A 17,614-nucleotide genomic window follows, 5' to 3' on the forward strand; every position below is an offset into this window, starting at 1 on the left:
GGGAAGTGATGAAGGGAGTCCCGTTCAGAGACCTAACCCCGTCAGTGACGCTCATCACAGATGCATCCGATGTGGGATGGGGAGCCCACATCAGTCACAACCGGGGCACCCAGGGGCTTTGGTCACCCAAGGAAAGGGCTCTGCACATCAATGTGCGCAAGCTCAGAGCGGTCCGGTTGGCCTGCAAGGTTTTCCTTCAATTCCTGAAGGGCAGAGTGATACAGGTCCTCACGGACAATACGGTGGCTATGTTCTATGTGAACAGACAAGGGGGGGCACGCTCCTCGGCTCTCTGCCAGGAAGCTATCCGCCTGTGGGATTTCGCAGTGAGGCACGATTTTCACTTATCTGCCTCTCACCTCCCCGGGGTCAGGAACGATGAGGTGGACCGCCTCAGCAGGTCATTCTCACCCCGCCATGACTGGTCTTTACACCAGGACATAGTGACTTTAATCTTCCAAAGGTGGGGTGTTCCCCATCTAGACCTGTTCGCATCAGCCTGGAACAGGAAATGCCCGAGGTTTTGCTCGCTCAGGGGTCGCGAGCCGGGCTCGCTGTCCGATGCATTCCTTATAGACTGAACAGGGGACCTAATGTACGCATTCCCCCCCATTCCGTTCCTGCCCCAAGTCCTTCTCAAGATCAAGAGGGACAGGGCGAACATCATCCTTATCGCCCTGGCGTGGCCGAGACAGCATTGGTACAGCATGCTGCTCGACCTCTCCATCACCGAGCCGATTCCGCTACCCAGACGATGCGACTTGATCTCCCAGGACCAGGGGCGATTGTTGCACCCGGACCTGGACTCCCTCCACCTTACTGCCTGGAGACTCTGTGGCTGACGGAGGGAGAGAGGGCCTGTTCCCTACAAGTCCAGCAGATTCTCCTGGGTAGCAGGAAACCATCCACGCAAGTTATGTACAGGGCTAAGTGGAGGAGGTTTTCGGGGTGGGCAGAATCGAGAGGTTTACAGCCGAGTTTCTCACCCATAAAGGCTATCTTAGAATACCTACTGCACCTTAAGCTGCAGGGCCTGGCCCTGGCTTCCCTCAAGGTACACCTGGCAGCCATTTCGGCTTTCCATCAGCCGATGGATGGGCAGTCCCTATTTTCCCACCCCATGTCAGTTAGGTTCCTTAAGGGGGTGGAGAGGACCTTCCCCCAGGTCCGGGACCTGGTGCCACCCTGGGACCTCAACTTGGTCCTTAACATGTTGATGAGACACCCCTTTGAGCCCATGGCCACATGCTCCCTTCTCCTCCTGTCTTGGAAGGTAGCCTTCCTGGTGGCCATTACCTCGGCCAGGAGGGTCTCCGAACTAAGGGCATTGACCTCGGAGCCCCCCTACACAGTTTTTTACAAGGATAAGGTCTGGCTGAGGCCCCACCCGGCATTTATGCCTAAGATGGTGTCCCAGTTCCACTGTAATCAGGATATTTTCCTTCCTGTGTTCTTTCCAAAACCCCACGGTTCAGAGGAGGAAAGGAGAGGACATTCGCTGGATGTCAGGTGAGCCTTGGCCTACTGTATTGAGCGGACCAAGCCCTTCCGGAAGTCGACACAGCTGTTCGTCGCTGTGGCGGACAGGATGAAAGGCTCACCTGTCTCCACCCAGCGAATCTCCAACTGGATTACCGCCTGCATCAAAACATGTTACGAGCAGGCAGGGGTGCCCCTTCCAGGTGCGGTGAGGGCACACTCAACTAGACCCCAGGCCTCCTCTGCGGCTTTCCTGGAGCGGGTGCCCCTGCAGGACATCTGCAGAGCAGCGACCTGGTCGTCGGTCTATACGTTCACGTCGCACTACGCCATCGTGGAGCAGGCAAAGGAAGATGCGGGGTTCGGCAGAGCCGTGCTGTCAAGAGCAGGTCACCGATAACTCCTACCCTCCTCCAAGGTACGGCTACGCAATCACCTATATTGGAATGCATATGAGCAATCACTCGAAGATAGAAAACAAGGTTACTTACCAGTAACTGTTGTTCTTCGAGATGTGTTGCTCATATCCATTCCAAACCCACCTCCCTTCCCCACTGTCGGAGTTGGCAGAAAGAAGGGACTGGGGACCCGCGGGGCCAGCAGCGCCCTTTATACTGCAACATGAGCGCGGCACTCCAGGGGGCGCCTGAGCTGGCCCTGCGTGCTTGCTAGGGAAAAAAGTTCCGGGAATCTGTGCACAGGGCGCGCACACACCTATATTGGAATGGATATGAGCAACACATCTCGAAGAACAACAGTTACTGGTAAGTAACCTTTTTTTTTTCCCAAGGTACTTGCAATGGTTGTGGCCCACTTAAGAAAGAGAGGAATCACCGTTTTCCCATACTTGGACGATTGCATCCTCAAAGCCCCATCCGAGGCTGAAGCTCTCTGAGCGGTTCATGCAACCACAAACCTTTTCAACAACTTAGGTCTCCTTATCAACTTGGAAAAATCCACCTTGAGACTGGTGCAAACATTGGAATTCATTGGCGCTAACCTCAATGCCATATGAACAAGAGCATTTCTGCCATCTCACAGGTTCCCAACTATAACACACCTGATCTCAAATGCACAAGTGTGCCCCCTGATCTCAGCATACACATGCCTCCAGCTCTTAGGACATATGGCAGCAGCTACTTTCATAGTCAGACATGCAAGGCTACATATGCACTGTCTCCAGGGCTGGCTCCACACTGTGTATCTCTTACACAAACACAACATCCACAAACTATTGTCCATGCCAAGATCAGTGAAAGACTCTCTGTTCTGGTGGACACATCCCAACAACGTTTGTGCCGGGGTCCCTTTCCTTCAACCCTTGCTTACCATGGTTTTAACCACCAACGCTTCCCTCATTGGCTGAGGAACACATCTGTTGGAACACAAGATACAGGGCAGATAGATACCCACTGAATCCACCTTACACATCAACCTGCAAGAACTAAGAGCGGTTTGCAACGCCTGCCGACACTTCCTACAACTCCTCATACACCAGAGACTAAGAGTGATGATGGGCAATCTCACCTGGAAACAGGCAAGGAGGAGTGAGATCCCATTCCCTATGCTTGGAAGCAATCAAGCTATGGAACGTTTGTATCCACAACAACATCTCCATATTGTATACCTCCCCAGACAGCAGAACATTATGGTGGACACACTGAGCAGGAACTTTTTCTCAAGAATTCGTATGAAAACTGAATATGAGAGCACTACGACCCACATTCTGCCAGTGGGGCCATCCTCCCATAAACTTGTTTGCCTCCCAATAAAATGTTCACTATGCTCAGTTTTGCTCCAGAGCAGGACTGGGACAAGCATCATTGGTGGATGCCTTTCTCATGATTTGTAATAGACCACTACTGTATGCATTCCCCCCTTTCTCCTTCTGTTCTGACTCTTACATAAAATATAATAGGACCAATCTCACATATTAATAACCCCAACTTGGCCCCGACAAGTATGGTACACCTACCTTCTTTGGATGTTGCTTTGCTGACTCATAAACCTTACTTCGGTATCCTGGCTCCTTTCACAGGGCAAAAGGTGTGTTTGCCACCCCAATTCACAAACACTCCACCTAAAAGCATGTCTCTTTCTTGGTTCAGGGGTCCAGAAATAGGCTGCTCTGACCAAGTAAAACACATCTTACTACACAGCAGTTGTGACTCTATCAGATGCAAACACATCTTACTACACAGCTCCCTTACCATTCAGTTGTGACTCTATCAGATGCACATATTCTCACAAATGGAATAGATCCCTACACTGGTGCACCCCAAAGTGTATATGAAATGCAGCTCTCCACACACTGGACGTAAGGCGTGCGTTATCTTTCTACCTGGATAGAACAAGACCACTCAGAAAGTCATGTTGTCTGTTCACGTCCACCACTGAGAGGGCCAATGATGTCATTCTGCAGAGTTGGGGACAAAACTGTGTGTCCCAGGAAAGTGTCTGCAGAGGAATCCTGCATAATGACATAGTGCTGGACTGAATGTATCTGAGGATGCCCATGTGGCCACCTTACATATGTCACTAATTGGAACATTGTTCAGAAATGCAGTGAAAGTTGACAGTGCTTGTGTGGAGTGTGCTCTTATTGAGGTAGAAACCTGTTCATTATGGAGTTCATATGAGTAACATATGCATGGTGAGATCCATTTAGAAAGATGTTGTTTCGATATAGCGTCGCCCACACTATCCTGGGATGCACAGTCTTGTCCTCAACTATACAAGTCACTCCAAAACCCCAGCCAAAGGGGATATCACTCGAATAAGAAGAGAGGGTTACTCACCTTGTGCAGTAACTGAGGATCTTTAAGATGTGTGTCCCCATGGGTGCTCCATTGCTCACCCTCCTCCCCTCTGCTTTGGTGCATAACATATGGCTCTGTGGCAGAGTAGGAACTGAGGGTATTTGGACTGCACAGTGCTATTTATACTTCCTGTGCATTGCATGAGGCAGCAGAGGTGTGCCTGTGTGGTTGGATGGGCACTGCTATTGAAGATCTCTGACTCCAGATGCAAAGGTGCTGCCGCACCTACAGTGGAGGCCCCAGGAGGGACATGTCTTGAAGAACCTCAGTTACTCCATAAGGTTAGTTTCAGGGCAGGTCACAGCCCCAGAGCAATATCCAACACTTTCCTGTTTCTGTTGGTAAGGACCTCTTCTAGGTATACCCACCAGTGCCCCTGACTGCCAGGATCATTCTCAATCTCAAGCAAGATCATGGCAGAATGATCCTTATAGCCCCAGTGTAACTGAGAAGATAAACATCACATTCAGACCTCTGCAAACTGTCCTCTCAGGAACCTGTATTGTTGTCACGGAGCCAGCTGCAAACAGGGTCAGTCTCCTAGCTACTCACTGGACATAGCTGATCCATGTAGGGGGCTGCCTTATTGACTGTACTTCCTGATTGGTTGAGGGGCAGAGCTAAGCTATTTAACACAGCAGCAACTCAATGTGTCCCATGCTGTGGCTGCATGTGATCCTGCTTCCTGTGCTTGTTCCCACTCCCATCCAGCCTGCGTTTTCTCCTGCTTAACTTGCTCTTGCAGCCATTCCAGTTCCTGCCCTTCTCCATCCTTGATACTCCTAGCTCTGATCTGCACTGCCATTTTGTGACCACTTCTTCAGCTTGCCCAATGTCTCGGGCATATGGCTACTGAGCTCTAGGTCTGACCCTCAGCAATGCTCTCAACTATGCCCTCGAGTGTTCTGGGGCCGATTCTTGATCCTGGTTTGGTTCAGCTCTGCTCTGTCCTCCAGGCCTGGCCACCCCTGTGGCTCTGACCATTAGGGATGACTTCCCATGTCCCAGTCATGATCCTGACAGCCATTACCAATAACCAGTGACCTCCTGATGCAGAACCATGGCTGGATGCTGTACCCGAATCCTCAAGTGTTGAGTCTCACAGCATGGTTCACTAGTGGTTGAATGCAAAAGAGGCACATTGTTCAGCATCTGTCCGAAATGTTCTTCTTAATAGCAGGAAATTTTCCAAAAGAGCTCCTTAAGTAAGTGCAAGCATTTCTGCACCTTGGCAGCCACCCACAATGTGTCCCTAATGCAGGCTAGTATTCAATAATCGTAAGGAGTGAGGTCTAACCCTGAGCTCCATCACGGTTTATCTGTCGACTACTTCACGTAAAAGATAAGACAGTTCTCACTCACCCTGTCGCTATCAGATTTCTGAAAGATCTAGATAGATCATTTCCATTTGTCAGAGACCCAATACCATCCTGGGACTTGAGTTCGTGTTGGCTGTGCTTACGGACATTCCATTTGAGCCTTTGCTATTGTGTTTGTTTCTTCATCTGTCAGCAAAGACAGCCTTTTCAGTGACCATCACTTCCACAAGGACAATGGGAGAACTGAATGCATTGGTCACTGATCTACCATACATAATTTTCTACAAAGACAAGCTTCAGCTTAGACCATACTCTAAATTTCTCTTGAAGGTGGGCTCTGATTTCCACCCGAATCAATCTGTCTATCTGCCAGATTTCTTCCCAAAGTCGCAAACGCACAAGGATGAGTGAAGACTTGATATTCTCGATGTTTGTACCTGGGCATCATACTATCTGAGCATCTTTTAAATAAAATGAATAGCATCAGAAAAGTTCCTAGTGGATTTCATGGAGGCTAGAAATATTCCTTTTTGGGGTGAAAAACTTTTCTTGGAGTTGAGTTTTTGTTTAATTTATATATAATATAATTGTACTTTAGTTTGTTCCACAGTTGGTTGTCTTTTTGGTTTTTGATTGATGTTTTTTGGGTTGAAGAAGATGTCAGTGTTGTGAGTGTCATTCTTATGGTGGAATTACTTTTCAAAGAGGAGGAAGATTTTGTAGCATTTCTTGAAGACAATGGTCTGATTCTCAATTTGCATAATCTCCTTTGGAAACTTGTTCCATAGTAGAATCCCTTTGACTAAAGGTTTTGTGTGCACAGCTCTCATGTATTTTATCTTGGGCTTTGTGATCTGAATTGTCCCAGTGGAGCCGCAGGTAACTTAGTGCTTTATAGATTGAAATCCCATGTTTAATATAGCTGGGGTTTGATCCATTCATTACTTTGAAGTATAGTACCAAAGCCTTAATCAATTAACAATCCACTTCTAGAAAAAACTACCTTGATCTTCTGGTTCTCTCTGCTAGCTCTGATAAGTCTGGCATGATCACACTAGAATGCCTAAGCCATGAGGCAAAGACCAGAATCAAGCTTCCATACTGGTTGTTGTAACCCTGTGTCAGCACTGCCCCTTGGCACAAGTCTAGCACAAGTATTGATTCTGTAGAACTGCTTCTGTTACTGCAAATTGTGCTGCAATACCTGGTGTATGTGTTGTAGATGTTGTAGATGTTCAGATGTTATGCTCTTAGTCCCTTCCTATGTCTAATACTCAATATTACTCTGCTGTCTGTAACCCACTGGCAAAGCACGTGTTGCATCTTTCCTCCAATGGCTATTCCACCTATAGGAAAATTGTGTATTATTGCTAGCACTTAGATCAGATGATAGAGATCAGAAAGTCCTGGGTTCATATTCTCCTGATGACCATGTGAGTGGTTTATTTTGGTTCTATGTGATGAAATTTCTGATTTTTCAGCACAGAGGTTGCAAGTGTTCTAACAATATGGATCTGAAGAGGAATATCTCTAGGAAGTTCAGTTATAGGAAAATAATCTTTTTAAAAGATGTATATGCGGCCTCTTTTGTAGAATCAAAGGCATTAGGTGGAACCAGAGTCATATTCAGCCTATAGGCCAGGAACAAGTATACTTGGAGAACAAATTCAGCATAAGATAATTAAATCTAGAATATTCATATCTTCCTGGGAAAAATGATAACTTCTTTCCAGATGACATCCTTATTTGGGCAACTTTAAAACAAAAAGGAGACATTAGTAACAGCAGATTTCTGAGCGACTTGTGGTTCATTATAATTAATAACGAAACTCATCTGATGCCTACTTTAGAGCCACTGCATTTGGGAACAAGTATAATAATGCAGGCAGATAAAGTATTCCTTTTAAATGAAAGGCTTGGAAGTATTCTTAAAGAAGAGTTCCATCCTACATACAGCATACTCACAGTCAATAGTTGAAAGAGAAAAGAGGTTTCTGCTGAGATTTTAAATAAGGCAGAGAGTCAGTAAGACTGAGAGATAAGAAAGTCTATTACAACAACATTAATGGGATTGTATGGATGGGGAGAGAAATCCATTGCCAAATTGCCCTTAGAGGAAACATGAAAAAGAAGAAAGAGAATATCCATGAGTCCGGTAGGTGTGTGTCCAGGAAGAATTTTGCAGACAAGAAGAGCAATTTTGTACTGGTTTCTGTGTGGTTGTGTGAAAAGAGGCTGGTGTGGTTGTGTTTGTGTGTATTGTACACACAGTGAGGCAAATGGCAGTATATTACTCATAATGGACTCTGGGTGGAGTACTGGCTGACAGTTATAGAGCTCTGTTAGTAAACACTATATAAAAATGTTGTAGCCTATTGGTAGAAATAAGCAGTGTGATATTGTGGTGTATCATATTTATCCAATTTTTGTGTGACTATCGTGCTGTTTCCCTATTCATAGTTTGGGCCAAATTCTATGAGGCGTGAAGGCCCCTAACTCCAGCAGATGGGAGATCATCAGTGGCTTGATAGGTCCTGAAGATAATTACACCAGCATAGTATACTGTATGGAACAATTCTTCAGCAGCTACTCTGGGGTTTGGACCACTCTCACCTAAAACCACTATTCAGTGACTTCCAATGTTACATGTAATTGGAGTGGTGCAATCATGGACCCTACCTCCAGGGGAGACAATGGGTCTTTGCATCCTCCAAGAAAGTTCTTGACCCTGCAGAAGGAAAGCTTCATAACTATAGATGCCAAAACTGCTTTGAGGATGCAAAGCCTATCTAGGCTGTGGAGCTGTGGTTCTGTGCTCAGGAAACAATGGGATCAGCAGTTGTCCCATTATATTTTGAAGATGGATGTTGTCAAAGATATTTTATGAAATTGTGATATATTTGGAGAGGAGTGAAATTTGTATTTAGTCACTAATAGTTCATAAATCCTTCATAAACTTCATAGTTTTCACCATAGAAAAACCTATTTAATGATATAATTTCACAGTTCCTTTCAATGAATCATGTTCACATGTGCAAGCACAATTAAGAAGGAAACTATCTGGGTTGTGTCTGAGATGCACAAAAGGGAGAAAATAAATATAATAATTTCGAGTTGCAACTATTCTATTTTAATGTAGTAGTTTTAAACATTTTGTAGTATACATACATTTAAAAATAGTAATGTTCTTTAATTTATTTTTAGAATGTGGACGAACAATTCCAGGAGTTGTAAAAGGAACTAAAATTATGAAATTGTATTTAGAGACTGCCCCAGACAAGTTCAAAGGACTCTGTTTATTTTTCGTTCGTTATAGGAATGACATTCCTCTAAATGCAAAAAGTATACATGAGGTATTGTCATTTTTTCCTACTAATTATATTACTTTTACTCAAAATAAAAATAAAAAAGTTAAGAAATTGCTAATGTTTTGTGAAGGTTCATATTATTACCCCATTATAAAGTCTTTTTCTGAGTGCTAAAGTGCAGCACATACCTCTTTGTACCATCCTGTTGTTGGAGGGCATTGTGCCTCTGGAATGTACTATGTAGAATTCATGTTTCTATTTTACAATGATTTTAGTGATATATGGGCCTGATTTTCATTTGCTTTAAGGCCCATTTATACTGCTCTGTCAGTATTAAGGTCCTTACTGTAAATGAGAATTAGGCCTATATCTAATATATATATATATATATATATATATATATATATATATATACTAATCGGTTGTGATTTCAAACTCTTAAGATAGGAAATATGTCATTAGTCTTTTGTAGTGTACTGCTATACACACTATGGAGCTACATGAGTAATAAATAGTAATAATTTTGTTTGTAAAGTAATAATTATGCTGTTAGTAAGTTTAGATTCCCAGACATCAAAAGGAATAAAGCACTGGTGGTGTATAAAATTCAGGATCTTTATACTGTTAGTAGTTTTAGTTTTGGACCCAAGTATTATTTTTGGGGAGGAATTCCATATTTTGGATTCATGAGGGGAAAAGGAAACTTATAGGAAGTTGTAAAAGTTTGGTAACTTGAAACTGCTTAAAAATTTAGAATGATAAAAGCAGTCATAGCTCAGACAGCTTAGTGTCAGAGTGCAGATGAAATGTTCAAAACTGATAAATGGGACTAAAGAGATGTAGTTTATTACATCATGTAAGACACCTTTTTTGAAAAGATCTTCCACACATACTGTAGCATTTCCTAAACCTTCTGAATGACAGAGAAATTGCATAAATATAGTCTAGCAACCTTTATATTAACCATTTCAGATGTGTTGAATCATTAGACAATGGCTTGTTGACTCCGCTATTTTGTTGCAGATAAAGTTCAGTAACATTATTAAGTATTCTCATTGTGTCTTTATTTTATAAATATTCTCATCTTTTTAAAACTAAAATTCTGTGAGTAGTATCCCTATGGTGCTCTAATATAGGTGCGCTAGCAGTCCCTGTGCCTTTGATCAAAGATTTCTCATAGCAGTGCCTGTTTGGCCTGCACATGTGTGTTGGTCAGCCTTGTGTCCCATGCTGTTGTTATATAGTGCTGTGTGGTCGAACTGCCTTCAGTTTCTTCTCAATTGCCTCAGCCTGAGACAGTCCCCACTGAGATTTCCTCAACTTTGTTCTCATTTCTTACTCTATTAGTTATTTGTAGTTCTTAGCATTGGCATAATTAATAAGTAGTAGTAGTAGCTTTATCTTCCTAATTTAAAAAAATTTCTCATATATATTTAGATAGTTCTTGTTTACTGGGAGGTTATGCCCAGTTCTCCTGATTTCAAATGTTGTCTGTTGTGCTTGCAGGTAATCCTAGTAAGTGACAGGAACTCCTGCTGTATCTGTTGCCTTGAGGAATCACACATTGCCCAGAAGTGTAACTTCTTCTTCAAGTAGCATCCCTATTGGTACTCCACTGTAGGTGTTTCTGAGTCCCTGCACTGCTGAGCGTAGAGCTTTGGTAGCAGTGTTTGTTGGGCCTGCACATCCGCTGTCTCCTCTGGCTGTCCCACGAGGCTAGCCAGTGCGTGCAGGCTAAACCGTCCTCAGTTCCTTCTCAACTGCCGCTAGCTAGAGTTGCAGCATTTAGCTGCCTGTTAGCAGATCGTTAAGTTCCCTTTCAATTGTTAATCTTTACTTTGTAAACCCTCTACTTGGCTTTTTTTACCTTTTATTTGGCCATGTGTAAAAGAAAAAGAAAAGAAAATACTTTGTTGTACGTCAACTCCAAAGGGGGGACCTCCCTGGACAAGGATCTTTATGGAGGCAGCTCTCCAACCACAGCCCTCAAACATGCATGAGTCTTCTCCGCCACCTTCTACATCGAAGGATAGCCTGTCAAAAAGATGGTCAGGGGACTCCTTTCATAAATCGAAGAAAAGAGCCAGGAGCCCAGGGATAACCAAAAGTGATCTCCATCTAGCTAGGTATCCTCAGGAGTGCTAACACTGAGACAGTCCGGTACCCAGGACTCCAACTGACCTCCCGGCTCCACTAATAAGCCCAAGAACCCTTTGGGCACAAGCACTGAATCCATGGTACACAAGGAGAAGGGAAAATGCCCTAAGATGCTCCTGGTATGTGAATCAGTATTGTTACCGTGAGCAATACCAGCCCATTCAGCACCAGAGAAGTCAGCATGGGCAAAGCACTAATACTGACACCGAGGTGGTTGGTACTGGCTTACTTCCAATAGTCCAAAGACCAGATGGTGTTAGAGAACCCCAACTCTCTGCACCCCAGTACCACATCTCCAGAACCATGCTGCAGCCGCTCAACGTGCAGTTCCCTTCAGCCATATCCTGCCCCACTGTTTTCGAGTGAGGAATTGGAGAGTGATCCAGATGAGGTTTCCATGTACTCCTCCCAGGCTTCATATGGGGCCTATTACCAACAGGGTTCAGGAATGTACTGCCAGATGGCACCACCACCATCCTGTTATAGACACCCATTGGCATCTCCACTGGGCTCTATGCCACCACAGTGGCCTTATTGGGACCCCTGGGCAGCATACTTGAGAACCTCTTGAGTGCCAAGTGTGGCCCAGGATCTGCCCAGATATGCTCTCTTGGCCACAGCATCACGAGCTTCAGTACGAGATGCAAAGGAGCAAGAAAGGGAAGCAGAGGAAAAGGCCATACCTAAGGCTATATCTTCCTCCTCCTATGATGACGCAGTCATGGAGTCAACACCCTTTCTGGTGGATAACTTCAGGCAATTCGAAGAACTGGTAGCTGACATCCTCCACATACCCCTGGATGAAGTGAAGGATGCTGATAGACATCTTACACTCCTCTACTATCTCCAAAATCACCCTGTCAGTTAATCAGGCCATTCTAGACCCAGCCAAGGTGATATGGCAAACCATGGATTTGGTAGCCCTCACCTGCAAGCAGGCAGACAAAAAATATTATGTCCCCGCTAAGGACTCAGAATTCCTCTTCATCCACCCACCACACGGTTCCATTGTGGTGGATGCAGTCAATTACCAGGGATGGTAATATCATTCTAGGAGCACACCATATGACAGGGACTGGAAGCACCTGGACCTTTCTGGCAGAAAGGTATACTTGTCAGCCTTCCTGCAGTTTAGAATTGCCAACTACCAGGCTCTACTAGCAAAATATGATTACAGCAATTATAATAAACTCAGTGACTTTATTGAGAAAGTGCCAGAAGTCTCTCGGGACACTGTTAAGGCCAACGTCCAAGAGCGATGGTGGCAAAGACAGCCCTACAATCGCTGATATGACGGCCACGACCACCCCCATCTCTGTGTCATGCCTCCACCTCTTGGGATTCCCAAAGGAGATGCAGACCACAAGTCGAAGACCTTCCCTTCAAAGATGTGAGTCTGTTTGCAGATAAGATTGATGTTTCTATCCATTCCTTAAAAGATTCCAGGGCAATTCCCAGTTCTCTGGGCATCTAACACCAGGACAAAAGAGATGCATAGTGAGAGACAGCAGGGTCAGAGGGCAGCAGGAGGGTGGTAGAAGGGAGATACATAAGTCCAAGAATGATCAAAACCTTGTTCCCTGTAGACTGAGCAGGGGTTACTACAGTTTAATTAGGAGCACCTGAGGCCAATTAAGGCCCAGCCAGAGACTTAATAAAAACCCTTGCTCCAGCCAGACAGAGGGAGAGTGAAGAGAGCTGGTGGTAGTGTGGAAGGAGTGCTGCAGTTGACCATAGGAACAAGAGATGAGCCTTGAGAAAGGTACAAGGGACCAGAGTGGGGGAAGTAACCCAGGGAAAAGAAGCGCAGTCCCAAGTACTGTCAGCAGTGCATAGCTGCTATTCATAGGGCCCGTGGGCTGGTACCAGAGTAGAGGGCGGGCCTGGGTCTCCCTTCCCTCTCTCACCTCACTGGGCACTATCAGAGACAAGGGCAACAGTCGGTGCCCTGACCCATCACATGAGAGAAAAGCGCAGGACCCACCATAGCAGAGCTGACAATTTGCCACAATAGAAAGAGAAATAAATTCTCTAGATGCAAGCCTTCAGGGGCCCAGTTGTATACCCAACCATCCACTCAGAAACACTTCTGATGGGCAGATTGAGGCACTGCAAGACCACTCCCGACTGCCATCTATCCCATTTGGCCACCATTTGGCAGCATTCCACAGTGCCTGGGAATGCGTAACCACGGACAAATGGGTCTTGGAAACCATCAATCTTGGTTATTCCATTCACTTCACCTCCCTACCCCCTCCATAATACTCTTCCCCGTCCATCTTTAGGGACCCTTCTCACAGGAGTCTGCTAAGGCAGGAAGTAAATTGTTTCTACTCTCATTATTTCCTAATACCAAGAAAGGAGGGAGGTTGGAGACCCATCCTAGACCTCAGAGCTCTCAGCAAGTTTATCAAAGTTCAGAAGTTCAAGATGGTTACCTTATCGACAATCATTCCCTCATTGGAGCAGGGAGACTGGTTTTCCATTCTGGACCTACAGGATGCCTATTTTCATGTTTCAGTATTACCAGCTTACAGACGCTTTCTATGGTTCACCTTAGGAAACAATCACTACCAATACAGAGTCCTGCCCTTCAGACTGTCATCAGCTCTGAAAGTGTTCTCCAAACTCCTCTCTGTAGTAGTCGCTCACTTATGTTCTCAAGGGATTATGATCTATCCCTACCTGGATGACTGCCTTTTCAGGGCCTGATTGCTACAGTAGGCACACCTCACCACAGAAGATAAGGTACGCATGTTCATGGAGCTAGGTCTCCAAATCAGTGCCCAGAAGTGAACCCTGGTACCGGTCCAGTGGTTGGCGTTCATAAGGACTGACCTGGAGTCCCTACTGCCCAAGTCCTTTCTTCCCCAGGACAGGTACCTATCCTTGATATCACTTATAGACATGGCTCAACACAGCCCTCAAGTGTTGGCCAGAATCTGCCTCCAAATCCTGGGGCATCTGACAGCCAGCACCACGGTGGTCCCCCATTCCAGGCTCCATATGATATGCCTTCAGCTATGGTTCAGCTCAATGTACAAGCCAGACAGGAACAGTCTGCAAAAACCTTTGTCACTACCCCAAAGGTCAAGGAATCCCTCAACTGATGGAGGACCCTGGACTATATTGGAAAGGGGACTCCTTTTCTTCAGATACTGCCTTCGGCACTACTCACTATCAATGCATCCCTCATGCGATGGGGGGAGGATGCATCTCAATAATCTAAAAGTACAAGGAAAATGGTCACCTTCAGAGATATCCCTACATATCAATCTTTCAAGTTGAGAGCGGTCAGGAATCCCTATGTTCATTTCCTACCATACATAACAGAGTCTCACATAAAGATCCTTATGGTCAATATAGCTTACACGTATTATATCAACCACCATGTAGGGGCCAGATTACCCTCCCTATGCTCGGAAGCAATGAAGCTTTGGAAATGGTGCCTCGTTTAGAATATCACCCTATTTGCAGGTTACCTCCCAGGTGCACAGAATCCGTAGTGAATAGTCTAAGCCGCAAATTCGCACACGACCACAAGTGGGAAATGCTCCCAACAATCCTTCATGATGGGTTTGCATGTTGGGGGAACAACATCCATAGACCTGTTTGCCACTGAGGAGAACAGGAAATGCAAGCAGTACTGCTCCAGAGTGGAAATCAGTCAGTGCTCCCTGGCCGATGCTCTTCTCCTCTCCTGGGACAAGGACTTCCTCTATGTCTTTCTCTCGTTTCCTCTCCCACTAAAGGTCCTGTTAAAGATTAAAAGGGACATAGCCCATGTGATCCTTATCATTTCCATGTGTCCGAGACAAACCTGATATCCTTACCTGATGCAGCTTGCGATGTGCCCACCAATCTCCCTCTCGCCCATGCCGTATCTTCTCTCTCAGGACAAGGGATGTACTATGCATCCCAACTCGGTGATCCTCCACCTCAAATCTTGGCTCCTACTTGGTTCCAACATTTAGAATCAGCATGCTCAAAAGAGGTACAGGAGGTCCTACTAGATAGCAGAACACCCTCCGCACACTGCATTTACCTGCAGAAATGGTCCAGGTTTCAGGCTTGGTGCACATCCAGGCAAATCTCTTCAGTCTTGGCATCTCTCCCTCATATTCTGGTTTCTATCCTGACTCTTAAAAAGTCAGGGTTGTTCCTGAGCTCCCTCAAAGTTCACCTAGGAGCCATCACAGTGTTTCACCAACCTATCACATGCAACCACTAAGAAGTTCCTGAAGGGAATAACAAACCTCTTCTCACAATCTCGCCTTCCTACCTCCTTGTGGGATTAGAACCTGATGCTGAAAGGTCTGATGAGACTCCCTTTCGAGCCTGTGGCAACCTGTTCACTGTCACATCCATCGATGAAAATGCTCTTCCTAATCACAATCACCTTGGCTAAGAGAATCAGGGAAATAGCAGCCCTGATGGCACATCCCCCATAAAGAATATAATTTCCAGATAAGGTCACACTTAGGTCTCATCCAAGGTTCATCCCTAAATTTACCTCTTCATTCCACATGAATCATTCCATTCATCTTCCATCCTTCTGCCCTAAACCTCACTGAGACAATATGGAGGCTATACTGCATACAATAGATGTCAGGAGAGCCCTGGCATTCTACCTTGATAGGACAAAACCCTTCAGAAAGTCCCCTAGACTATTCTTTTCTATTGCAGAAAGATCTAAGGGCTTAGCTATACAAGTCAAAAGGCTTTCCATGTGGGTCTTGAACTGCATTAAACAGTGCTACCAGATCTGTAATATCTTCCCTCTGGAATTGATCCATATGCATTCCATGAGATCAGTCTCATCTGTTGCCTTCCTTAAGGACATTCCCACCTCAGAGATCTATAGGGTGGCAACATGGGCATCAATCCATACCTTCGCGAAACACTACATGATTACTGGGGATTCTGTCTCTGATGCCATCTTTGCCTCCACAGTACTATCAATGGTGACTAACCCTATTCCAAAGACCCAGCCCTCTGAAAAGGGTATTGCTTGGTTGTCACCTACAGTGGAGCACCCATTGGGACACTACTTGAAGAAGAAGTTACCCTGTAGTAACAATGTTTCTTTGACATATGTGTCCCTATGGATGCTCCACTTCCTCCCCTCCTCCCCTCTACTTTGAAGTCTAGTAGTTGACTCTGTGATAGAGAAGGAACTGAGGACAGTTAGTCTGCATGCACTGGGTAGCCTTATGGTGCAGCATGAGGTGAGACAGCGCATGTGCAAACCCAACAAACACTGCTATCAATGTTCTCCAATCAGCAGTGCAGGAACACAGATACACCTGCAGTGCAGCACCCATAGGGACAGACATCTCAAAGAGACATCATTACTGCACAGGGTGAGTAACTTCTTTGTCTGTCTGGTACTGAAATCCCGAGCCTAAAAAAATAGGGATTTAAAACTTCATCTCCTCCTGAAGAAGTGCTCTCTACACCTAGCTTCTGACCCAGGCCAGTGGACCCCACCTTTACGCGAGTCTCCAAGCACATCTACCATCTCTACTATATCTGAGCCACGCTTCTCCATGGCATCTAAGAAGACACAAGGCCCCTCTCATAAGTCCTCCAAGGACCGTGCCCCAGGCTTACTAGGTAGGGAATCTACCTCTAAAAAGCTGAGGTCATCAGTGTCTTTGGCACTTCTCTTGGAGCAAGACCCATGATACTGTCAGTGCCCTCAACCATCATCATCTCGGTGCAGTCCATGGACTTTGTACAGTCAGCATGCTTGGTACTGCAGAAATTCCGTTTTCCCCAGGACCTGGCTGTATCAGAGACTCCTGATTCTCTGCTACTCAGCTCCAATGTACTTTCCAAACCCAGGACATTGAGATCATCTGAAGTTTGCTCAATTATTTCTCCTCAAATTTCTCCAGGCACTCCTCCATTCCAGAATGAGTTTGAGGAAGAGGATTCTGATGAAGACTTTGTATTGGTATCCCAAATATCAGTTCAGAGCTCTCCCCCTCACTCCTATAGAAGCCCTATTCCAGAAATTTCTGATTAGCCTGTAACTACTTGTAGCAGAAGATTGCCACCCTCATCTCACTGGTATGAGCATAGTGCTCATGGTTGCCTCTTCCATTGCCATATGCACCACCTCCATGGCCCTAGTGGGATCCTTGGGTGGCCTATCGCCAACAATTTTCCAGGGAGTTGTGCACCACCCATCACAGAGATGGGCAACCTGCATTGCCTGCTCCCTCTAGGAGACCTGACCCTCAGGAAGAATCCTTTGAGGAGCAGGAAGCTAGAGTCGATGAAGAGGTCTCTCCTATGGCCACCATCTACTCTTCATCTCTGGATGAAACTTTCATGCCTCCTCCTCCATCTTTGGCAGATGATTTTAAGCAATTCCAGGATATGGTCAAGAGAATTTCTGACATCTTGCAGATCCTTCTCAAGGAGTTTAAAGAATTTCGTCATAAGCTGCTTAATATCCTTCATTCATGCTCATCTGCCTGCATAGCATTGTCTGTCAACAATGCCCTTCTAGACCCAGCAATGA

At 45.5% G+C, this 17,614-nt stretch overlaps 1 protein-coding gene across 1 annotated transcript in view; it reads left to right on the forward strand.

Annotated features, from left to right (window-relative positions):
• The window catches only part of DNAH8 (dynein axonemal heavy chain 8), a 563,218-nt gene that overhangs the window by 32,469 nt on the left and 513,135 nt on the right, over nt 1–17,614 (forward strand). Inside the window, exon 4 of the mRNA XM_067565373.1 lies at nt 8,822–8,970. Within this exon, the coding sequence (XP_067421474.1) occupies nt 8,822–8,970 (149 nt within the window). The remainder of the gene's footprint in view (nt 1–8,821; nt 8,971–17,614) is intronic.

This window comes from Emydura macquarii, unplaced genomic scaffold, assembly GCF_026122565.2.
Source record: "Emydura macquarii macquarii isolate MOO-44397 ecotype Brisbane River unplaced genomic scaffold, CSIRO-AGI_Emac_v2 contig_2676, whole genome shotgun sequence".
Classification (NCBI taxonomy): Eukaryota; Metazoa; Chordata; order Testudines; family Chelidae; genus Emydura; species Emydura macquarii.